The sequence below is a fragment of the Petaurus breviceps genome, unplaced genomic scaffold (genome assembly GCF_028583685.1).
Source record: "Petaurus breviceps papuanus isolate PSGF00001 unplaced genomic scaffold, PetGlider_PUasm1.0 189, whole genome shotgun sequence".
NCBI classification, from domain to species: domain Eukaryota; kingdom Metazoa; phylum Chordata; class Mammalia; order Diprotodontia; family Petauridae; genus Petaurus; species Petaurus breviceps.
Genome location: NW_027185809.1, coordinates 30868694 through 30893149, shown reverse-complemented (window position 1 = coordinate 30893149; position 24456 = coordinate 30868694). Strand labels below are relative to the sequence as shown.

At 41.0% G+C, this 24456-nt stretch overlaps 1 protein-coding gene across 16 annotated transcripts in view; it reads left to right on the top strand.

The window, feature by feature from the left end:
- The first annotated feature begins 1975 nt into the window (after positions 1-1975).
- ABCD4 (ATP binding cassette subfamily D member 4) overlaps positions 1976-24456 on the top strand; it is a 42154-nt gene continuing 19673 nt past the window's right edge. For 5 of the 16 annotated variants that reach the window (XR_011169047.1, XM_069092200.1, XM_069092201.1 and 2 more), the window contains exons 1-10: positions 1976-2106; positions 9974-10092; positions 15882-16009; positions 17586-17725; positions 18458-18574; positions 19331-19456; positions 21123-21173; positions 23228-23322; positions 23574-23695; positions 24175-24266. Coding sequence is in view for 15 of the 16 variants with exons in the window: in XM_069092200.1 (XP_068948301.1) it covers positions 2060-2106; positions 9974-10092; positions 15882-16009; positions 17586-17725; positions 18458-18574; positions 19331-19456; positions 21123-21173; positions 23228-23322; positions 23574-23695; positions 24175-24266 (1037 nt within the window). In the remaining variant the exon portion in view is untranslated. Of the gene's footprint in view, positions 2107-3625; positions 5490-6184; positions 6316-9973; positions 10093-15881; positions 16017-17585; positions 17726-18457; positions 18575-19330; positions 19457-21122; positions 21174-23227; positions 23323-23573; positions 23696-24174; positions 24267-24456 lie in introns of those variants that run through there. The other 11 variants (XM_069092208.1, XM_069092205.1, XM_069092207.1 and 8 more) reach the window with 11 other exon arrangements.

Here is a 24456-nt window from a genome sequence, read left to right as displayed (position 1 = left end):
TAATCTATAGCCCATCATCCCTTTATTTTAAACCCTGTCCAAAAAAAATATATCCCAATCCATTCTTAGATGCCATTTTCCTAACCAGCTGTTCATTTTCTAAATCTTTTTTCTCTTTTAAATCTCTTACCTTTGTTTGCTAGCAATAATGAAAACACTGCCACAGACGCAGCATCTCCCAGCATAAAAAGAATTTTGAAATCACAGACCTGAGTTCTATACTTTACTACAAATATGACATGGGCAAATTACTCAACCTCCCCTAGTGTTTGTTTCCTTATTTCTAAGGTAAGTTGTAACTGATGACTTCTAGGTCCCTTTCAGTTCTAAATGTCTGATTCTGTGAATGTTCACAGCGCTTGGCACATAGTAAGCATTTAATAAATGCATATTGACTGAATGAAAAGACTAATTAATCGCTAACTATATGGCACTGTGCTGCACACTGGGACACTGCCCTGAAGGGAGTATTGAGGGAGACAATACATGTAGGAGAATAGTGAGTGGAGAAGTCAAAAAGATAAACAATACATTTCAAGGACTAATGGTAGTATTGATTTGATTACTGTATCCAGAGCAAGAAGCACTATGGAGCCTCAGCAAGGGCAATGGCAAAGGGCTGCATGGATGGCTGTGAAACATGGTCTGATGGGGCTGGGTATACTAGGCTAGTTAAAATCACTGTTCAATCACACAGTAATCAAGGCATTGAGTCCCAGAGCAGGAGTTCCAAAGCTGGGCAGATTATTTTCCTCAGGGAATGGAAGAAGTGTTTGTTGCTGTTCATCCTTTTTCTAGAAGAGGACCAATGACATCATAAGGGTGATGTCTTGACTTGCTCATGAATTGTATTTAAGTAAGGCAGAACTGCACAAAGTCATGAGCCTCCTAGCTTCTCCAGAGTCCTTGGAGTCCAGTGGCAACAGTTAAGATGACTGGGAATGCTCCAAGGTAAAAGTGGTAATATTAAGAAAAAAGGAAAGGGGGAAAAAGAGAGCAGGTAAAGGTACAGGATAGACCCTTTCGTCAGCATCCACCATCAGGCCTAGGGAAGGGGGCAAGGAGATCCATTACAGAATGTAAAGAAAGATAAGAATTGGGAGTGTATGTGGAATTCTGAGGCCCCAGGAGGAAAAACTTCTACCAAGGGTGGGAAACCTGCGGCCTCAGGGCCACATATGGCCCTCTAGGTCCTCAAGTGCAGCACTTTGACTGAATTCAAACTTCACAGAACAAATCCTTTTATTAAGGGGTCTTAGAGTCTTAGTTTATGTGTATGTGTGTGTGTGTGTTAAATCTCATTGCATGAAAAATATTATTCACCTCTGGAGAGAGAATTGATAAACTGAGTGTAGGTTGAAACATTCTCCCCCCCCTCCCCGCGGCCCCTCCCCCCGCGCCATTTTCTTTATTTTTCTTGCCTTTTTTCTTCCTCTAGCATGGTTAATATGTAATTTTTTTTTTAATGGAAAATGTTATATTGCTTGCCTTTTCACTGGGTAGGGTAGGACCTAAAAAGAGAGCTTTTGGAACTCAAAATTAAAAAATGAATTAAAAGAATAAAAAATGTAAAAATAAAAATGAATCTCATCACACATTATCTTGTCCTTGTTTTTGGCGTTTTAGATCTTATTACACACACACACCCTTTGTCCTTGTTTTTGATGTTTTCGATCCCAAATTAAAAAATGTTATCCACTTTCAGAGAGAGAATTGATGAACTCTGAGAGCAGGTTGAAGCATTTATTTTTCTACTTTATTTTTTTGTCTTTTCCTCGCTCACTTCCAGGTTTGTAGTTCCCCACAACAGCATCTCTATGACCCAAAGACTTTCCTCTCTAGGCTGTAACGCCTTCTCTATGGTCACGACCCAGGCTCCGCCTCCCATCCTAGGCCCGCCCCAGCCCCGCCCCCTCTCGGTTCCTTCCAGTCCCTTCCCCGCTCCCTAGCTCCTCCCCCCTCCTCCCCTGTCTCTGTCACCGGTTGCGCGTGCTCTGAGAGGAGCGCAGGACTCTGCCCCGGGAAGAGCCGGTGCGCTCTTCGCTGCTTGGCTGGCTTCATGACTCCTCCGGGGGCAGCACGGGGGCACACCGACCCAGCGGCCAGGTGAGCTACGCCCCGTCCCCTCCCCGGCGCCCGGGGAGTGCAGGGCACAGAGAAGGGGCGGCTCAGGGGTGCAGGATCTGGGCAGCCTGAGGCAGGGGGTTTGGGGGTGAGGAGGGGTCTGCTAAAGTGGAGAGGGATGGAAACCCAGGAGAAACAATTCCTATACTCTGGGAGCTGAGGAGACCTCAGGGTCCAGTCCTTTCATTTTACAGATGAAGAAACTGAGGCTCCAGGAGTTGGGGAACTTAGTCAAGGTCATACATAATATCACTTTCCTATCGAACTTTCAGGTAAGGCCAGAAATCCTGGGGAAGGAGGTGCTATTATTGTCCCCATTTTATGAGATTAATTGACTCTGCCAGGATTACACAGTTAGGAAGTGCCCGAGGTAGAATTCGAACTCAGTAGCCCCTGACTCCAAGTCCAACGCTGCCCACTGCACCATCCACTTAGTTACGAATACAGTAGTTAAAGTGCAGAGCTGACACTTGAACCCAAGTCCTAGCAATATTCTTTTGAATGTTCTTAGACTTCGACCAGCTTCCAGCAAAACATAGAAGAATGCTCCAGGCATATTGTTACTATGTTAATCTAGTGTTACTCAGAAACAATCTCAACCCTTGCTAAAAAGAAAAAAAAAACCTTTTAATTACTTTAATGAGCTTATTAAAAAATTTTTAAAATCCTTAAGTACCCCAGGGTCATCTGTCATTCTGAAGAATTTTGGTTTTGGCTATGCAAAAGTATCCATTCACAGAGTGCCAGCTCTATGTCAGTCATTCTTAGGCCCAGGGGAAATAAATCAATCCAGTTCTTTCCTTTGAGGAGTTTTTTTTTTCTTTTAGTTTTTTTTTTCCCTTTTAAATTTATTTATTTTTAGTTTACAACATTCCATTTCACAAGTTTTTGAGTTCCAAATTTTCTCCCCCTCCCTCTCCTCTTCCCTCCCCCCCCCAAGGTGGCATGTAAGCCAATATAGGTTCTACCTATACCTTTACATTAAACATATTTTCACAATAGTCAAGTTGTAAAGAAGAATTATAACCAATGGAAAGAAGAAAGAAGAAACCAAAACAAAGAGAGCAAGTAGTTGGCTTCAATCTGCATTCAGCCTCTGTAATTCTTTCTCTGGATGTGGATAGCCTTTTCTATCATGAGTCTTTTGGAATTGTCTTAGAACATTGAACATTAGAACATTGCTGAGAAGAGCCAAGTCTGTCAAAGTCAGTCATCACAGATACAGTGTGTCTGTAATTGTGTACAATGTTCTCCTGGTTCATCTCCCCTCATTCAGCATCAGTTCATATAAGTCTTTCCAGATTGTTATGAAGTTCGCCTGCTCCTCATTTTTTTCTTTTTTTTTTTTTTTTAAAGCAATTGGGGTTAAGTAACTTGCCCAAGGTTACACAGCCAGTTTTTTTGTGTGGGTGTTAAGTATCTGAGGCCAGAACCGATCCCTGGTCTTCTTGATTCTGATTCCAGGGCTGTGCTCTTACTCACTGCACCACCTAGCCGCCTCTGCTCCTCATTTCTTATAGCATAATAGTATTCCATTACATTCAGAGCTAACTAAGTGACTTCCCTAGGGTCACACAGCTAATGTCTAACACTGGATTAGAACTCAGGTCTTCCTGACTCCAGACCCAATGTTCTATTCACTGCTCCAGAATAATGTTTTTAAATGCATAAATTAAAATGCCAAAATTAGATAGGATTACAAAGGAACCTCATTATGTTGAAATATATTTATTGAAAAAAATTTTTTTTAAGTCCTCAGATCTGAGGTTAAGAATTTCTGATGCAGGCAATCACTAGTCAGATCCTAGATTAGATTCTAGTGTGATCCAGGAACTGTGAGTGGAGGTTTAGGGTAGTAGATTGTCTAACCCAGGGGCAGGGGTAGGAGACCTTCGGCCTTAAGGCTACATGTGGCCTTCCAGACTCTTAAGTGTGGCCTTTTGACTGAATTTTGGAACTGGGACCTACCAGTTAGGGCAGAGCAGATATTGAAATGCCCCTGGAATCCAGGTGGATGAGATCTGTCAAGCCTTGCCATCAAATAGCTTACACTTCAGTTTTTTGGCAATGTGTAGACACAAAAAAAGATCTTAAGATAAGAAATGTCACAAGGCAACTTGGAATGATTGAAATAGTATGTAGTGAAAACAACTCTAGACTTAGAACCTTAGATGCATTACTTAACCTGTAACAGACTGTAGACAGTCACATAACTTATTATCATATGTACCAGAGGTATACAATATTATGTCATGAGTTCATAGGACTAATCAATATTTTATTACATCAAGTACAGTGTATATTTATGTCCTGAAGCAGATTTTTAAACCCTTAAATTCGATTCAATCTGCATTTATTATGGACTTACTGTATACTTTTGTGTACTGGATATACAAAGCCCAAAATGAAACAGTTCTCACCCTCAAGGAACTTATATTCTACTAGGGAAGTGGAGGAAGGGAATACACACACACACACACACACACACACACACACACAAGTATAGAATGCCTACTAATGTGCCAGGCAGTAGAAGAGTATTATCTCAGTTGTTTCTCACAATAACCCTGCAAGGTGCTATTATCATTCCCATTTTACAGTTAAGGAAACTGAGGCAGAAAGAAGTTAAGTGTCTTTCTGAGTTCCTTCCTGCAGGACCGACACTATTCTCTACATCACCCAACTGCCCCTATATATAAAAATTTCTTTCACAGGCCCCATAATGATGTCCCTTAAGTGGATTTATTATAACATCTCTGTATACTCCCTCCACTGGTATGGATTACTTATCATCATGCCTTTTCATGGACTTGGAATCAGGAAGATCTGTTTTCAAATCCTGCCTCTGTCACCAGCCATGTGACCATGAGCAAAGCAAGAAACTTCTGAATTTGTTTCTTCCTTTGTAAAATGGGCATGAGAATACCTGTATTACCTATTGCAATGGTAAGGGAATTTGGAGTTGTTCTCTGCCCCTTAATAGGCCTAAGGGAATTTGAGGACCTTCCCTGATTTGAAAATGTACTCTGCCCCCTAATAGACTGAATATGATCACATGGAACCTGTGATGGGAGGAGTTTGCTGAAGGGTGGAGCAGAGCCCAACAGAGAAGCTTGCTTAGGGGGAGACTTGTTTTTCAGGAAGTCTCACACCATGTTACTTTGTAATTAGTCATTGGGTCAGAAGGATTGTGATGTCCTTTGACCCTGGAGAAGATTATATATACCTCTGAGGTAAGGTTTTACCTTGGGGCTTACTCATGGGAAGAGTTGTGTGATTTGGCCAGAGGAGATTCTGGGCAGCCATTGAGCTCTCCAGCTTTGAAAACCCAGATGTTGATGTTTCTGTCTCTGGTAACTAACCACGTAGGTATATGATGGTCAGACAGCTAGAAGCCCTGTCTGTTGAATTGTGTTGTTTTCTCTGTCTGTATTTTTGTTTGCTTGTAACTTCTGTTTGTATTCTCTGAAGTTCAGGGTGCTGACTTTTCCCCCTGAACTAGGTAAATGATATATATTTGATTAAAGTAAGATTGTTAGTCCCTTTTGAGTTACTTTCCTTTAGAAAAACAGATCAAAGAACCAATGCTAGCAGCCATCCTGGGTATACTAGGGTGCTTACTTCTTAATCTCACAGGTGTATTGTTAGGATCAAATGAGATGTGTACAAAATGCTTTGTAAACTTTAAAAAAATACATAAATGCCAAATGTTATTAATATATATGTTTGATATTTTGAATTTGTGTAAGGAACTGATGAGGAAACTCCCTTTACCAATTCAGATTGATAATTTGCAGTATTTTATGATTTGTAATTTATAGTTTTAGCTTCCTGGGATTCTGGGAGGTTGAACGATATCGCCCTGAATCACAAGACCAGTAAGTGTCAGAGGCAGGACCACAGGCCTAGAGCTAGAAGGAGCATTTGAACACATCTAATCCAACCCAGGTGTTCCTTACTCTGCGAGCCACTCTTTATCCACTATACCTATCTGCTCTCCTTATTAATATTGTTATTGCTATTTTTCTTGTTTACATTCTCCCATTATTTCCCCATAAAGGACCAATCCAGTCCACTGGAGAACCCTGGGTACCGCTGCAGCTGTAGTGATCATCCCCTGAATATGGCATATCCTTCACCTCCCCATAGAGCATAAAAAAACCTTACAAACATCACAGTGCTTTCTGGCAAGTAGGCATTTAATAATAGTTTTCTTTCTGTCTCTGTGTCTCTCTCTTTCCCCCTCTCCTTGCTTCCTTTCTTCTTTCCTCTCTCCCTCCCTCTCTTCCTTTTCTTCCTCTTTTATTATTTCCTTCCTTTCTTCTTCCCTTCTTCCCTCTCTCCCTCTCTTTTTTCCTTCCATGCTCTCTGTCCCTCTTGCTTGGTTTCTTCCTCTTTTCCTTTCGCCTTCTCTTTCTTCCTCCCTCCCTCTTCCTTTCTTCCTTCTTTTTTTCATTTCTTTCTTCTCTCATTCTTTCCCTTTTATCTCTTCCTTTCTCCACTTCTTTATCTCTTTTTTTCCTTTCCTTCCTTCTTTCCGTTCTTCCTTTTTTTTTCTTTCCTTCCTTCATTCCTCCCTCCTTTCTTTTTTTCCTTTTTTTCTTACTTATGTAAGAATGCTTACATTATTCCCCAGAAACACAGTAGACTATCTTGATGTAGATTTGGGCTGAGCTTGGTGACATTTAATTCTCAAGTTGTAGGTTACCCAAGTACCTCACTACTTCTACCTTCCTCCTGTGTCTTCTAGGCATTTTTTAAAAATACTGAATAACTGATTCCTGGGAGGCTGAGGGAGAACCAAGGATGGAGAAACAACATTTAGCTGAGGAAGAGTTTTCCTAAGGTCATTGATTTAGAACTGGAAGAGACCTCAGAGATCATTTTAGTCTGACTTCTTCATTTTATGAGACCCAGAGAGGAGTCTTAATTTTGCCCAAGGTCATAGAAGTGGTGAAGGGCATCTTAAGAATTCTGACCTGGTTCTCTGCCACCAGATTAAACACTGTACCAATTTGCGCCATACCAAGCTGGAGCCCTCAGACTAGGTTGGCACTTAATGCCTCTAAAAAACAAGAGCAGCCCTGTCTCCTCCTGGGACTGAAAATTCCATTTTGGGATTTTGAAGGGATAGTCAGATAACCTGAAGTGTCACCAATGAATTTGAGAATGATGATTATTTTCAGGCTACCCTTGGGAGGAGGGTATACCAAGGACTTTTGGTAGGTTGAAAGTGTCAACCAAAATGGATTATTTGGGGGTTTTAGTTGTCTTTGTTAATCTTTGCTCTGGCTTCCCCAACTCTGAACTAGAGATATAAGTATAAATATAATATAAAGTAGTATAAACTAGAACAAACAAGGGGAAAGTAGGAATGGACCAAGGCCAGTTAGATAGTTAGCAAAGTAGGGACCATCTGCCTGTTCACCACGTCTGCTTTCTAATTCCTAAGCCCCCAGATACTTCCAAAATGAAGGAGGGATTTTGACCATGGAATGGCAGAGCACACAATAATAACAGCTGGCATTTATATAGTACCTATAGTATTGTGTTCCAGGCACTGTGCTAAGTGCTTTGCAAATATTTTCTAATTTGAGCTTCACAGCAACCCTGAGAGGTAGGTGCTATTCTTATACTCATTTTACAGAAAAGGAAACTGAGGCAAGGAAGTGTTAAGTAACTTGCCTCAGGACTCTCAGCCAATAAGTTGTTTGAGGATAGATTTGAACTCAGGTCTTCCTGACCCCAGGCCCAGCTTTGTATCCACTTTACCACCAGCTGCATGCATCCTAAAACTTCTAAGTGATGACTTTTAAGATTTGGAGGGAGAAGCACAACACCTGCTCTGGTGGAAGGAAGAAATGTTTCAAAGAAAAAGGAAATGTATGATAGATTAAGGGTTTCATATACAACTATTTAAAAAAAAACTGGATTTTTTTTGTGTCAAAATGTTCCCATTTGTTGACATTTTTAAAAAATTTTAAATTAATAAAAAAAAAAAAGACAGGGCAGGGGCCAACTGCAGACTTTGGTACTAACGGTCACTGGTGCTGAATCAGCAGAGAATTGTTGCCAGCAGCTGATTCAGCATCAGCTGAGAATTCACCCTAGGACTAGACTTGCTTCATACAGTGATTTCATTAGTTTAGCAAACTCCCAGTTAGGAAGGTCTTCTGATGTTGATTGGCACCTGTTCTCTAAGAGGCTTATAGAGATGCCTGGATCATCAAGAAATTTAAGTGACTTGCTCCTGGTCACCCAGCCAGTCCTTGTGTAGAGTATAAAGTAAATGAAAAGAAAGAGTTGGAGTGGGGTGAATGGGAAGCATTTGGGGTTGAAGGAGATTAGAAGACTGTAGTTGGGTTCTGGGGGATTGCAGCATGCAGGGACATGTTTAGGGTTTTACTATTAGTCTTGAACTTGGGGCTTCTTCAGATTTCCCTTCCTAGATCCTTTAGCTTTCATCCTCTTTTTAAAGCAGTTTTTCCAGCTTTTTTTTTTCTTTTCCAATTTGTGACCCAAAAAAATTAGACCCATGGAAGATAGCCAGAGGCCAGATGATCAATTTCCACTGCTTTCATCAAGGCCTAAGATCAAAGGCTATGCTATCCTCGAGGTCACTTGGCAGCATAAAGAGCTTCTCTTTTCTGGATTTCAGAGAAAGTGGTAATGGAATATGTGAAATGAATAACAAAGGAAGAAAGGCATTTTAAATCTCAGGCTGGGTCCAGGAACGACTTATGGCTCCTGTTCTTATTCTCCTCTCTCTGAAAATCATGGGATTCTGGCTCACAAAATTACAGATTTCAGAGCTTGAAGGAACCTCGGAGGGCATCATGATAAGAAGGTGAAAAGGAACTCAGATTGTGGCACATGGTAATGAATATTGTGCTGGAAGAAACAGCATGTCTGAGGGACCATGGACAGAGAAGATGTCATGAACTGATGCAGAGAGGAGGCCCAGCCAAGAAAACAACATTATTTAAGAAAAAAAGAAAAGGAACTAAGAACAGAAAAATAGAGTTATTGTGACTTTAAAGGCAGCTGTGAGAAACAGCATTACATCGTGGGTAAAGAACCAACCTCAAAGTCAGGAAAAGCTGGTCTCAGGTCCTGCTTCTGACCCATGCTAGCTGTGTGACCATTGGTGCCAGTCTATCAGTAATATAGGCATCTCTCAGCCTCTTAAAACTGTAGAATAGGTGCCAGTCTGCCCTGTAGAGAGCACAGATTTTGTTAAAAAAATATTGGGGGTTTTTTTTACTTAAAAATTAGTAGAGGAGAATTTGTACAGATTTTTATGTGGCCCTTACTTTGTTGTGTTTTATATACCTGGAGCAGGTCCTTTGGAGAAGCCTAGCAAGGGGCTGCTGACCTAAGCTTTCACAGGAAGAAAGATAGCTAGGTAACCCAGTGGAGAGAGTGTTGGGCCTGGAATCAGGATAGATTAAGTTGAAATCCAGCCCCAGACACTTAACGGCTGTATGATTCTGAGCAAGTCATTTTTCCTCTGCCTGCCTCAGTTCCTTCATCTGTAAAATGGGGATAATAATAGCATCTACCCTGAAGGGTTGTTGTAAGGATCAAATGATATAATAATTATAAAGCACATGATCCCTGGCACATAGTAGGCACTATGTAATTGTTTATTCCTTCCCCTCCCTCCCTCTTTCATTCTAGCCTAATCAGCATCACTAATTCCCTACATGGGATCCTGAACATTACAATTTAGACAGACTTTGTCCGATTTCTCCCCTGGGGGGTCTCCAGTCTAAACTTGTACGAGAATTTTCCTTTGTGGGGGCATTGTAGCTTGCTAACCTTTATTCTGCATCTTCCTTCTCTTTAGGCCCCGGCTGGACCTACATTTTCTCCGACGCTTCCTAAAGATACAGTCCATCTTGTTTCCCCACTTTTCGTCACAGAATGTCTTGATGTTCTTGACTCTTCTCTGTGTCACCCTGCTGGGTAAGTGAGTGTGTGTGTACAGAGGACAGAGCACTTCCCTAGGCCTCTTTGTCTCTATGAACTTTCTTCTTTCTTCTCTTGTTCAAATAATAATAACAATTATATGGTAATAACAATTAGTATTTATAATGCTTTAAGTTTTGTACAACACTAGAAATTTTGTATCATTTAATTCTCACAAAAACTCAGAGAAATAGGTGCTGTTATTATCCTCATTTTACAGATGAAAAAACTGAGGCAGACAGATGTTAAGGGATGAGTCCAGGGTCACAGAGCTCTTAAGTGTCCAAGACTTGTATTTGGACTCAGAAAAATGAGTCTTCCTGACTCCAAGCCCAATGCACTATTCATTGCGCCAGCTAGCTGTCTCTATACAGGGTGTTTAGAAAATCTTTTGGGACACATCTTGGCATCAAAGCTCTTTACAACCTGGACTCTTTCTTTCTTTCTACTTTTTTAACCTATTACTTTTCTTCATGAACCCTATGGTTTATCTATACTGGTCTACATGTTCTTCATCTAAAACTCTACTTTTCCCATCTCATTGTTTTGTCCTGTCCCTCCCCCCTCCCCACCCATCCCACCCTCCATATCTGGAATGTCCTCCCTCTTCACATCAGAATCTCAGAATCCTTGGCTTCCTTTAAGACTTACCTAAAGGGGTAGGTCCCTGAAGCAGATAGTGCTTTCCCTCTAAGGAAAGGGTTTTTTGATGTGGGGTTCATGGACCCCCATGGGATCTGTAGATATCATGAAATTGGGTGGGGGAAAAATTACATCTTTATTTTCACTCACCTTTAACTGAAATTTAGCATTTATTTCAATTATTTTGCTAAGTTATTTCTGTAACAATAATGCAATAGTCACAACACCCACAGTGGTTATGAACATGCTGGTTGGTATAGTTGTGAATCACAAAATGTAGTAGACTCTCCACATAGAGGGTGGAATCAAAGCCTTTATTCAAATAAGAAAACCGAGTCCCAAAGCCAGAAAGCCAAAGTCATTACAGTAGCCACAAAGTTGATACACATGGTTAATGCAGTGGACATCCACATTCCCAAGTCTTCACCACAGAACAGGCTCCCTCAAGCAGGGATCCTCCTCTCTCACTCATGGTAGCTCCTCAGCCTGGTTCTCGGAAGTTCTTAGCAGAAGTTCCCAGGAGAAAGGTCTCAGCAGAAGTTGCAGCCTCCAGATGCTCACTGAGAAAAAATTCTGACTGTCCTGATGGTGCTCTTCCCTATATACAGTATAGCTCCTCCCTGTTCCGCCCCCTCCTGCTACGTCAGCAACTTCCTCCCCAGGTGTTAACTACTTCTGTGTTAATTAAATAGCTTAAACAAGGTGTTAATTTGAAACAAGGTGCCCAGCACCTGCTTACTTGCCAATCCAAAGGGGCATGGGAGATCTTCAGATTCCATTAACATTACAATATCCCAAATACATGTAAAAAAAAATTTTAACACACATTTTTAAACATTCTGAGTTCCAAATTTTCTCCTTCCCTCTCCTCCTTCCCCACTTGAGAAGGCAAGCATTTTTTTTCATTTATACATGTGCGGTCACATAAAACATACTTCCATATTAGCCATGTTGCAAAAGAAAACACAAAATAAAATGATAAAAATAGATCTGCATTCAGAGTTCATCAGTTTACTCTCTCTGGATGTGGATAGGATCCTTCATCATTGTCTTGGTCAGAGTAGCTAAGTCAATTCACAGTTGATCCTCATTACAACATTACTGTTACTGTGCACAGTAATGATTTTCTGGTTGTGTTCACTTCATTTTGCATGAATTCATATACGTCTTCCCAGGTTTTTCTGAAACCATCCTACTCATCATTTCTTTTTTTTTTTAATTTTTTTTCCCCAATTATACATAAAAACAAGTTTTAAAATTAAAAAGAAATTTGTGTTCCAAATTCTTTCCTCCTTCCCTTCTGATATAGGTTATACATGTGCAATCATGTAAAACATTTCTGTATTAGCCATTTTGTGGAAGAAAACTCAAACCCCCCAAAAGAAAGTGAAAAATAGTATGCTACAGTCTGCATAAAGACTGCTCATCATCTCTTATAGCACAAGAATATTCCATCACAATGCCACAGCTTGTTCAGTCATTCCCCAGTCGATGTGCATCCCCTCAATTTCCAATTCTTTGCCACCACAAAAAAGAGCTGCTATAAATATTTTTGTACATGTGGGTCCTTTTCCCTTTTCTTTGATCTCTTTAGAATACAGACCTAGTAGTGGCATTGCTGCATCAAAGGGGGTATGCGCATTTTATAGCCCTTTGGTCATAGTTCCACATTGTTTTCCAGAATAGTTGGACCAGTTTACAACTCCACCAACAATGCATTATTGTCCCTATTTTTCCATATCCCCTCCAGCATCTGTCGTTTTTCTTTTCTGTCAAGTTAGCCAATCCAATAGGTGTGAAGTGGTATTTCAGAGTTTTTAAATTTACATTTCTCTTATCAGTAGTGATTTAAAGAATTTTTTTCACATAACTATTGACAGCTTTGATTTCTTCCTTGAAAAACTGCCTCTTCATGTCCTTTGACCATTTATCAACTGGGCAATGACTTTTATTTGGCTTAAATTTGACTCACTTCCCTATATATTTGAAAAATGAGGCCTTTATCAGAGAAACTTGCTGCAAATCCCCCCACCACCACCAGTTTCTTGTTTTCCTTCTAATTTTGGCTGCATTAGTTTTGTTTATGCAAAAGCTTTTTGTAATCAAATTTTCTATTTGTAAATCAAAATTATCTATTTTACTTCTTGCTTATCTTTCTCTTGTTTAGTAATAAACTCATCCCTTATACATAGATCTAACAGGTATATTTTTTCAATTTGCTTATAATAGCATCCTAAAGTATGTCTAAATAATTTATCCATTTTGACCTAAACTTGGCATACTGTGTGTGATATTGGTCTATGCCTAGTATCTGTCAAACTGCTTTACAGTTTTTCTAGCAATTTTTGTCAAATGGTTAGTGATTACACCAAAAGCCTAGATCTTTGGGTTTATCAAACACTAGATTACTATTGTTATTTACTACTGTATATTGTAGACCTAATTTATTCCATTGACCCACCCCTCTATTTCTTAGCCAATACCAGATTGTTTTGATGATTACTGCTTTGTAATATGGTTTGAAATCTGGAATTGCTAGACTGCCTTCATTAACATTTTTTGTTGATTTCTTTGATATTCTTAACTTTTTATTCTTCCAGATGAATTTTCTTTTACTCTTTTCAACCTCTATAAAATAATTCTTTTGTAGTGTGATTGGTATGGCACTGAATAAGTAAATTAATTTAGGTAGAATTGTTGTTTTTCTTAGAGTAACTCAACTTACCCGTGAGCAATTAATATTTCTCCAGTTGTTTAGGTCTGTCTTCATTTGTGTGAAAAGTGTTTCATAACTGTGTTCATATAATCCCTGAGCTTGTCTTAGTAGGTAGACTCTCAAGTAATTTATATTGTCTGCACTTATTTTAAATGGAATGTCCCTTTTTCTCTCTTCATGCTGAGTTGGTAACATATAGAAATGCTGATGATTTATGTGGGTATATTTTATATCCTGCAACTTTGCTGAAGTTGTTAATTGTATGATCTAGTTTTTTAGTCGATTCTCTAGGGTTTTCTAAGTATACCATCATATCATCAGCAAAAAGTGATTATTAAGTTTCTTCATTGCCTATTTTTATTCCCTCAGGTTATTTTTCTTATCTTACTACTAAAGTTAGTATTTCTAGTACAATATTGAATAATAAGGATGATGATGGACATCCTTATTTCACTCCTCATCTTATTGGGAAGACTTTGTCCCCATTACAGATAATATTTGCTCTTGGTTTTAGATTGGTCCTACTTATTTTAAGAAAGACTCCATTGCTTATTATTCTTTCTAATGTTTTTAATAGAAATGGGGATTATATTTTGTCAAAGACTTTTTCTGCATCTGTTAATATAATCTTATGTTTTTTGTTGTTATTGATATGATCAGTTATACTGATAATTTTCCTCTTATTGAACCAGCCCTGCATGGTCATAGTGTGATCTTTCTGATATATTGCTGTAATCTCTTTGCTATATCTTATTTAAATTTTTTTGCATCAATATTCATGAACGAAATTGGTCTATAATTTTCTTTCTCCGTTTTTGCTCTCTTTGGTTTAGATATCAAAACTATATTTGTGTCATAAAAGGAATTTGGTAGGACTCCTTTACCTGTTTTTTCAAATAGTTTTTATAGTATTGGAGTTCAGTGTTCCTTAAATGTTTGGTAGAATCCACTTGAGGGCCCTGGGGATTTTTTTCTTGGGGTTCATTATGAATTAAAAAAAAATTATTATTTTGAGATAAGGTTTTATAGAGCTCTTTACCAGACTACCTAAGTGTCCATGACAAACAAAAAAAGAATCTCTGCCCTCATTCCTTCCATTTATTCTGTTTACCTTGTGTGTGTTTATTTATATATGTTAATTCCTTCACTAGAATGTATACTTTTGAGGGCAGGATTTGGGTTTATTCTTTCTTTTTATCCCCCATACTTGGCTTAGTGCCTCCCATCCAGTTAACCCTTGATAAATACTTTTTGAATAATTGGTTGGTTGATGGGGGCTTGAAGAAGTCAAAGACTTGGAAGGGATCCTTACCTGAGTTGTCTGTTATTTGCATTCCTATAATGGGAATGGGAATTTGAAGATCTTCCCTGCCCTTAATTGGCAGACTGTAATCTTATGGAGTCTGTGGTGGGAGGAGTTTGCTGAAGAGTGGAGCAGAGCCCAGAGGAAGCTAGGAGTGAGAGCAGTTGGATGGAGGGAGGAGAGAGGGCGAAGGCAAGGAGACAGCTAGGCTTGTGAGTGTTTGTGAGAAAGCTTCTTTGGGATGGTGTTGATCCCTGTGAAGAGGTAACCCATAAGGAGGGTTAGGGTTGCCCTGGAGACCCCAAAATACCAACACTCCGGGTCCTGCCAAATGAATTCGACTCAAGTCTTCTCTCAGCCAAAGAAAAGTAAAGTTTATGAAAAGTTCTCTTGTATTAGACACAGAGTAAGTCTTGCTAGGTCATTCTGTGGCACTCTCACTATTCTATGGCGCTCTCACAAACATGAAGACAGGATGGGGTCTTATATATAGAAAGTGTGGGAGGAATCTAGGGGTGGTCTAGGGGAGGAGTTTGGGGAGTGTCTTCAGGAGGAGTTAATGAGGTCAATGAGTGATTAAGGTGGGGAAGTAGCTGGAAGCTACAGACAGTGGTGGGCTAGGCCAATTCAAGGGTGTATTGATATTTTGATAGGTGGGAAGTCTAGTAACTGAGGGTGGGAAGTAGATAATAATGGAGGGCTAGGCTAGTAACTAGGCTAGAGTTAGTAGTTAGCAGTTAGTAACTAGGCTAGAGGTCTGGGCCCAGCCACAATGTAAGGCTTATTGCCTCATCAAATGAGATGATTTAATCAAGAGTTCAAGGGAGGTTCCCAGAGCCTGTACCTCAAGGACTCAAGGAGAGCTCGAGGGGGCTCCCAGAGCCCATACCTCATCATCTGCAGTGTTATTGTGTGTAGATTTCTTTGTTGCTATGATGATTTCAGTTTTCTGGTGTTGGGATTTGACTTTCTGGTGTCTGAATAAATAAATGTTTTGCTTCTGTTTTCCATATGGAGATACTGTTATATTTTGCAATTAAGAACTATGCTGGCAAATTCACAGTCGCTATGAATACTGTAAATATTACCTAGGCGATACAATTTCCCATATGTTTCTTCCTACAGAGCAGCTGGTTATCTACCAGGTAGGACTAATACCCAGTCAGTACTATGGTGTCCTAGGAAACAAGGATCTGGATGGATTCAAGACCCTGACATGTCTAGCCCTTGTTCTCATCCTGGTCAACTCCACAGTAAGAGGTCCCTTGGTCCTGTTCCTGTTTCCTTCTTCCCTTCCCTCTTTCCCTGTTTCTGCCCTTGTGTTTGGAGCTGGGTGCCCTCAGGGGATTAAATTGACTAAGGCAAGGGGAATGGGATAAGGTATGATTGAGCTACCTCCTTTTGGTGGGGAAGATCAAAAACCCACTGTGCCATGGGCCTGCTTCTGCCTGATGAATTGGGTTTTGTTGTAAACTCCTCCCTTATTTAATCTTCAACCAGAGTGCAGAGTGGCCACATGGGCATCGAAATGCTATGGAAACTTGTAGCTAAGCACAACTTGTTGTGAGGATCAAATGAGATAATAATTGTAAAGCATCTCACATACAATGCCTAGCACACAGTAGGTCCTATATATGTTAGTGATGATGATCATGATAATGGCTTATTTCAGTGTCAGTTAAGAGCAAAGACAGTTATACCATTTATCTTTCACTCTGGGTTGTTCAGAACACTTTTAAGTTACAGGCTTCCTTCCTTCCCCTTCACAATATCCAGGATACAGGGAGGGGGCAGGGCTGCTTCTCTCCATACTATAAAAACTAACACAAAGTGATACATCCCATATTCCACCACAAGTCAGCCCATTTCACTGGTATTTCTTTGGTCAGTATGATTCATCATCACTCGTTTTGTTATGGAATACTTCTATTATACTGAGGCCTTTATTAAACTTGAGAAAGAGGGGTTGAGGGTGAGAAGAGAGGAAAAATAAAAAAAGGAATTAGTTAGATAATGATCCCTGTCCTCAGTGAACTTAGAGGCACACATATATTAAATTTGCTTTTAAACACTTTCAACACAATCTCTCTCCCTCCCCCAAATGGATTTTTTAAAAATACAATTTTGAGATTCCATTGATTTAGGGGGACTCCTGATAAGAAAACTCCCTCTCCTGACACATCAGCCCCAACTGTGCGATTCATAGTTTTAAGAGTGTTGCTTGGGGGTACTGAATGTTTAAGTGATTTGTCTTAGGTCCTACAGCTAGTATGTCAGAATGCCTTCCTCACTCCGAGACTAGCTCTTCACGTCTTTGTTTTGTATTCACTTATTGGTGTGTACTTTATTTTCTCCCCATTAGAATGTAAGTTCTTTCAGGAAAGAGATTTTTTTCCTTTGTTATCCCAACCCATAGCATATCTTGATGAGCCACTTGACATGATACAGGGAGAAAGTTCCTAGTGGACACAAAACAAGGAATGACCCAAGTGGGTTGAGATAAAAACGAGGGAGGCTTCTTTCTAGATTTGAGGTTTGAGCTACATCTCAAAGGAAATGATTTTTCTCATAATATTCACCCAAAAGAGGTAGTTTTTAGGGGTGGCCAGGTGGCTCAGCAAGTAAGAGCACCAGCCCTAGTGTCGGGATGACCTGGGGAATCGGGGCTCAGATACTTAGCACCACACCCAGAAAGTTACTTAACCCCAATTGCTTAAAAAAAAAAGGTAGTTTTTGTAAAAGTACTTAGTATAGTACCCAACAAATAGTGGTACTTAATACATGCTTATTCCCTTTCCTTCTCTTTTCCTCCCTTTCACCTGCCTACAGCTGAAGAGCTTTGACCAGTTTATCTGTAACCTGTTGTATGTGAGCTGGAGGAAGGACCTTACTGAGCACCTTCATTGCCTTTACTTCCAGGGCCGAATTTACTACACCCTCAACGTGATTCGAGATGACATCGATAATCCGTAGGCTCCTTTCACTATATCTTACCTAGACTGGTCTCCCCTTTATTTTCTGCCTTTCTGGGTGTCTGGTTTTTCTCATTGGAGTTGAAAGGAAGCCATGTGGCTGTGAGAGTCCAGTTACATGCAAGGACTTTTTCTTTCCCAGTTCCCTTGCTTGATACTCCTCAGTCAGGTACTTTGGGGTTCAGATAGGAATTACCACCCAATGCCAGGTGGAGCTCCAAGAGAGAGACTTTTAGTGGGTGTGCTTCCAATCTCTTTACTTCCTTTTTTTAGTGTTCTTCCCCTTCCTCCTCTGCTCTGTGGGTTAACCCAAATTATAAGTCCTGTGGCTATATGTGTACTTGTGAGGACTGAGACATATGAAACACTTTTTTCTTGGCTCAAATAATCCAACAGACTCTTGGTTGGTAGATATTGCTGCTCCCATGTCTTGGTTATCAAACTTTGTCAGACTGAGGCCCCAAAGGAGAACTGTCCAGAAGTAGGGTCTTATTTTAAATTCAATGAAAACTTCTCAGAGAATCCTAGGTATTGGTGTTCCACCTTCAGAAACCAGCCTATACCTGGCTTACATCTGATCTTGAGCTCATTTCCACTAACAGTTCAGGATGAACAGCTGTGGATCAGGAGGAGGGAGGAGAAATTGACTTTTCTGTCCTTTGGTCCCTGTGATCTCCCTCCACAAGGTTCCCTGGTTCATACTGCTCTCTTTTCTCTCTTTGGATATAGGGACCAGCGCATTAGTCAAGATGTAGAGAGGTTCTGTCGGCAGCTCAGCACCATGGCCAGCAAGCTGATCATCTCCCCTTTCACCATCACCTACTATACATATCAGTGTTTTCGAAGGTAGGGCCTCTGGGGAAGGTTGGCTTTAAATAATCTTTCCCTGATGTCCCCTCTTCTCCAAAATGTCCTGTTCCTGAATGTTAAGGGTTCCAACTGCCAATGTTTTCCTGTGCCAAGGTCAGGAAATGCTTCTTTCTTGTGTTCTTTAAGACCATTCATCCTAGAGAATTTCCTGGCTTTCCATATTTGGGATTCCAAATCTCCTTTTTGCCAGAATATTTAAAATGTGTTAATTTTAAAGTTCCCATTCCCATAACCCAAGAATTCCCATAGTCCTTGAAAACTGACTGTGATTCTCTTTTCTGGTGCTGGGGAATGGGCAAAATTCCTCTTACTTGGGATCTGGGGAGCAATATGGAGGTAGAACTCTTGCTTGCCTCTGGACCTGGGATACAGAAGCAGGGAATTGACAAGCTTAGGAGGGAGGGAATGACCTATGTTAATATCTTTTTCTTTTTCCTTTGAATAAAAAATATTCTACTTTTAAATTTTTTTTATTGGTATACCTTGGTTTTTACATCATCTTTCTTTCCAAATATAACCTTCCCTTTCTTATCCCCACTAAGCCATTCCTTATAACAAAAAAAAAATTTAATTCTGCAAAATCAACCAATCTACATGTCAAAAAGACAATATTCCCAATCAAAGTCACTCATCTCTGCAAAGAAGGAAGGAGGTTATCTCACCTTTTCTCTAGGGCCAAGCTTCTTGACCAACACCATTTAAATTTTTTTTTTTAACTTTTTGCTCTTTCAGCACGAGCTGGCTTGGGCCAGTGAGTATCTTTGGTTACTTTGTCCTGGGGACCGTAGTGAACAAAGTCCTGATGGGCCCAATTGTTTCAAAGCTGGTGCAACAGGAGAAGCTAGAAGGAGATTTCAGGTGGATGCTCTTTGGTATCTTTCCTCTCCTTTGCCATCAGAAAAGACCCAACATCTTACCCAACCCAGCTTACCCATTTTACCACCCATTCCTGTTTGTCTTTTAGTCCCAGTTTGGAGGCTCTGCTACCTGCTTGTCCTTTCCAGGGTACCTTTGGGGAGCTAATCACTAGTAGAATAAACAGTTCAGCAAAACTAACCAACAGATTTTAAAAGTCTGAAATTATATAAAGCAGAAAGATTGCACAGAGAGCGGAGCACAGGACTGGAAATCAGGAAGACCTGAGTTCTTATCCAGCTCCAAACATTTAGTAGCCATGTGACCAAGGGCAAGTCACTTAGTCACTGTTCACCTCTTTTTCCTCATCTGTAAAGTAGGGATAATAATAGCACCTACTGGGGCGGCCAGGTAGCACAGCGAGTAAGAGCACCGGCTCCAGTGTTAAGAAGACCTGGAGATCGAATCCCAGGCTCAGACACTTAGCACCCACCCAGAAACACCTGGCCGTGTAACCTTGAGCAAGTTACTTAACCCCAATTGCTTAGGGGCGGCCGGGTGGCTCAGTGAGTAAGAGCACCAGCTCCAGTGTCAGGATGACCTGGATCAAATCTGGGCTCAGATACTCAGCACCACACCCAGAAATAACTGGCCGTGTAACCTTGAGCAAGTTACTTAACCCCTATTGCTTTAAAAAAATAATAATAATAATAGCACCTACTCCTCAGGTTGTTTTGAGGCTAGAATAGATAATATTTGTAAAAGTGCTTTGCAAACTTTAAAGTACTATATAAATACTAGCTGTTATTCCTTACCTGTATCCACTCCCCTGCAAAGAAGGTGAGGAGGTGTCTTCTCATATTTGTGCGTACTGGAGGAGGGGAGTTATTAAATGGTTATTAAAATTTTGCATTGTTCAGCTTTGGATAGTTGTTCTCCCTCCCCTCTTTTCTTTCTTGTCTTTCCCTTTTTCCTTTTCCTTCTCTTTCTTTTCCTTTTTTCCTTCGTCTCTTCCTCTTTCTCCTCTTCTTTCCCTCCTTTTTCTTCCTTCTTTTCCTTTTCCTCTTTTCTTCTCTTCTTCCTCCTCTTCTTCCTTCTCTTCCTTGTTCTCTTCCTTCTCCCTTTTCCTTCTCCTGTACCTTCTTTTCCTTCTCTTCTTCTTCCTTTTCCTCTTCTCTTTGTTCTCTTCCTTTTCGTTCCTTTTCCTTCTTTTCTTCCTTCTCCTCTTCTTCTTATTCCTCCCTCTATTTCCTCTGCTCTTCCTTCTTCCCAGTTATGTGCTGCCGTTCTCCATAATGTTTTCGTGGTTCTTACTTCCCTTTGCACCACTTCATATAAGTCTTCCTTCAGCATAGCCTTTAAGAAACCTGGGCCACCTCCATGCCACAATATTCAGCAGCAGAGTAGAACTTTAATTGATGTTCCCTTCTGTTACATTTTTTTTCAGATGAGGAACATAAATCAGTGCCTTATAACTTACTTCTCATTGTGAGAATACAATGCTAAGAGTCACAAGTGGAATTGTGTTTTGGTAGGGAGGTCACTTGGAGCTCTCATCTTGTCCTCCTCTGTGGCTCAGAAAGAGCAGCACACAGTGGAGCCAAGAATAGTGATTCGCATGTTGTCATGAGTCTTGTTCACTGACCTTTGTTTCCTCTGGTTCATCCAGGTTTAAGCATGTGCAGCTTCGGGTGAATGCTGAGCCAGCAGCTTTCTATAGGTAATACAATGGACAGATGTGTGTTTGTTCCATGTCTGTGTTCTTTAGGTGCTCAGGGGAGCATATGCTGCCATGAGTTGCGAGTTGATCTGGTTAAATTTCCTGGCTGATTCCATCCTTCCAGAGTCTCCCTCTTCAGGGAACTTGAAACAGCCTCATGAGCTGCCTTCATTCTACCCTGCTAGGTCTGTTAACCCATAAAGACCTGTGCCATTTGGTGCTACCATTCCATATTAAATGTGAATGAGCATGACTCTCTTCTGGCTTACCTTCCAGAGCCTGGTGTCTAATGTTGGTTGTGTCAGTAGTTCTTTGGAAGAGTAATGCCATGAGTCATTCTTAATATGGTGGGAGCCACCTGGTGGCTTGTTTTGGGAATTTTTGCAAAAACCTCTAAGCCACATTTGTAATACTCTGAGGAAATGGGTATAGAAACCACTATTCAGTAATAGCTCATAGATCTTCCTGCTCCTTTAAAATTTTTATTTATAAAAATGTTTTTCTTATTAGATTATATATTTAGAGCTGGAAGGGACCTTTGGAGATCATCTGGTCTAACCCTCTCATTTTACAGAAAGGGATATGGGAGTCCAAAGAGTTAAGTAAGTAGCAGAGCCAGAATTTGAACCCAGGTTTTCTGATTCCAAATCCAGAGGTCTTTCCACTCTGTGAAGCTGCCTCCCAGTTCACCTGGGGTTGCACAAATCTTCACCCAGGATCGAACTATTATGGCTTACAAAGTACTTAACTCTAGCTGCAGATGGGGAGATCTCTACCTTGGTGGACATGTTTTTGATGAAGGACTCAGAGGTGGTCAGTGCAGTTTAGAGGTTGGACTGAGCCTTCTGGTGACTTTGACCATGCCCACCATTTTGTTGTTGTCCATAAAGCATTGCCCTGTTGTTTCTATATTTCCACTTGCAAGATGAGAGCATAAATATTGATGATGTAGTAGCTAGACTCCTGAAGCCAGTTATTTGCTTTTGCTGCTTTAGAATGTCATGGGTTGGGAGCCCAGTCTGTCATAGACCTGACTCCAGCAAAAACTTCACAAGCTGAACAACAAGGGGTGTGTGTGTGTGTGTGTGTGTGTGTGTGTGTGTAGTATGGTATGATGGATAGTGTGTCTGGAGGACTTGAGTTCTAATCCTGTGTTAGCTGTGTGACCCTCTTTCAGCATCAGTTTCTTCATTTGTAAAATGGAGTTAATAATACTTTCAGTACTTAGTTCATAGGGTTGTTGGGAGGATCCGATGGCTCAGTGTAGGCAAAGTTCTTTCCAGATCTTAAATCCTACATAAATGCCTATTCTTATTAGGAAATCACATCCTTGAAGGTTCTCTAAAGGACCAGCCTTAATATCCTTCCTCCACATCCTGTTTAAACTGAGGCTCAGGGTCTGTTCTTTGGACAAGGTTATGTAAATTACTGAGGTTTATTCCCAAAGAAGAAGGGAACTACTCTTCCTTACTCTTTGCCTTGCTTGGGCCAGAATAATAGGTCTGTCTAGATGCTCAGGACTCTTATTTTATACTGTTCTCTGCCTCTTTCTTTAATGCCCCTTGCGGCCACCAAGAAGCTTAGAAATGTGTCTGAACCATCCCCAGCCCTGCAGGGTAGAGTTGGCTTTGGTCCAGGCCTGTACTCCCCCATGAGTGGCTGGTGGAGAAATAAAGTTCCCCAGTTCTTAGGGAGGGTCATTTGGTTCTTCCAGGCCCTCTTGCATACCCCAGCTACAGGAAGAGAGAAGCTTCCTGTTATTTTCCTCTGATCACCTTTGGTATGGCCTTTTGTTGCCACAGTCTAACAAGAAACCTCTCTAATGGGAAGGGCCAATCAATCAACAAACATTAAACACCTACTATGTGCCAGGCTCTGTTCTAAGCAACAAAAGCCCCAGACACTGAGGTCCCTCTGGTGAGTGGACCCTGAAGGATGGGGTGGGATGGAGTAAAGAAGGTGCCCAGTTAAAATATAAGAGATTCCTGGACCCTCAGATAGCCTGAGTAAGACCTGACTGGGACCCATAATACATCATGGCTTTGCTTTTTCAGAGCTGGGCATGTGGAACATGTGAGGACGAATTATAGACTGCAAAAACTGCTGACGACACAGAAGGAGCTCATGTCCAAGGAACTTTGGCTCTATAGTAAGTGAAGAGAGCTCTGCTTTCTGGGATACCAGGGGCTTCAGGGTACATTATTGGGGTGTTCCATCCCTTTCACAGTTTTCCTGAAATGGTGAAAGGAGATGGTCATTTCCTCGGTGGGCTGCTGACTTCCAGCTTGGGCTCCAGGAGAATTAGGAATCAGCTTCTGCCTCTCTGTCCTCGGGGCAATGGAGTTATGCTTACTAAGTCCAGAGAGTGGTTGAATTTTTAACCCAGTCTGTAATATGCAGTTGGCATCAACACCTTCGACTACTTGGGCAGCATCCTGAGTTATGTGGTTATTGCGATCCCCATCTTCAGTGGCGTCTTTGGAGACTTGACCCCAGCAGAGCTAAGTGCTCTGGTTAGCAAGGTAAGCTGTTAAAGACCCACAAGGGCCCTCACCCTTGTAGGGGATAGATAATGACTAGGAGAACATGGCCCCATCCAGAACCTCTCTCTCTTTTTTTTTTTCTGGTTTGGCTTTAGGTTATTATGGGTCCTGTTGAGGGTGGTCTGTCTGGTGCCCAGAAAGAAAGAAGAGAACCCCAAGCCCAGGAAATGTATGTGTGGAAGGGAGCTAAATTGAGGGCTAGGAACTGTATATAAAGGGAAGAAGACAGTGGAGGAAAGAATGGGTTGTGTCATCTCAGGTCATAGCTGTGCCAAGACTGCCTGACATTTCACCAAGACCTTCATGGAATAAGCTCCCTAGTCACAGGGCCACCCTGCTGATCCAGCACTCAGTCAGTTAACAAGCATTCATTAAGCACCTGCTGTTTGCCAGGTATTGTGCTAAACACTGGTCTTTGTCCCAGAACTGACCAGATTTTTCTCCATGTCCTCCCCCAGAATGCCTTTGTGTCCATTTATCTCATCAGTTGCTTCAGTCAACTCATTGACCTCTCAACAACCCTCTCTGATGTGGCTGGCTATACACACAGGTGAGACTCAGTCCAGCTTCCTTTTGATTGGGGTCCAGAAAAAAATCAGAAAGTTGTAGGCTAGGGAAATGTGGTTCTACAAGGGAAGTGAAAGGCTTGCTCTTATTGATGTGTATGACTCCCAGAGTTCCAGTCTCCCGAGACCAAGCACCTATCTGTGGAGCATTTTATATTGGATTTCTTATAGATA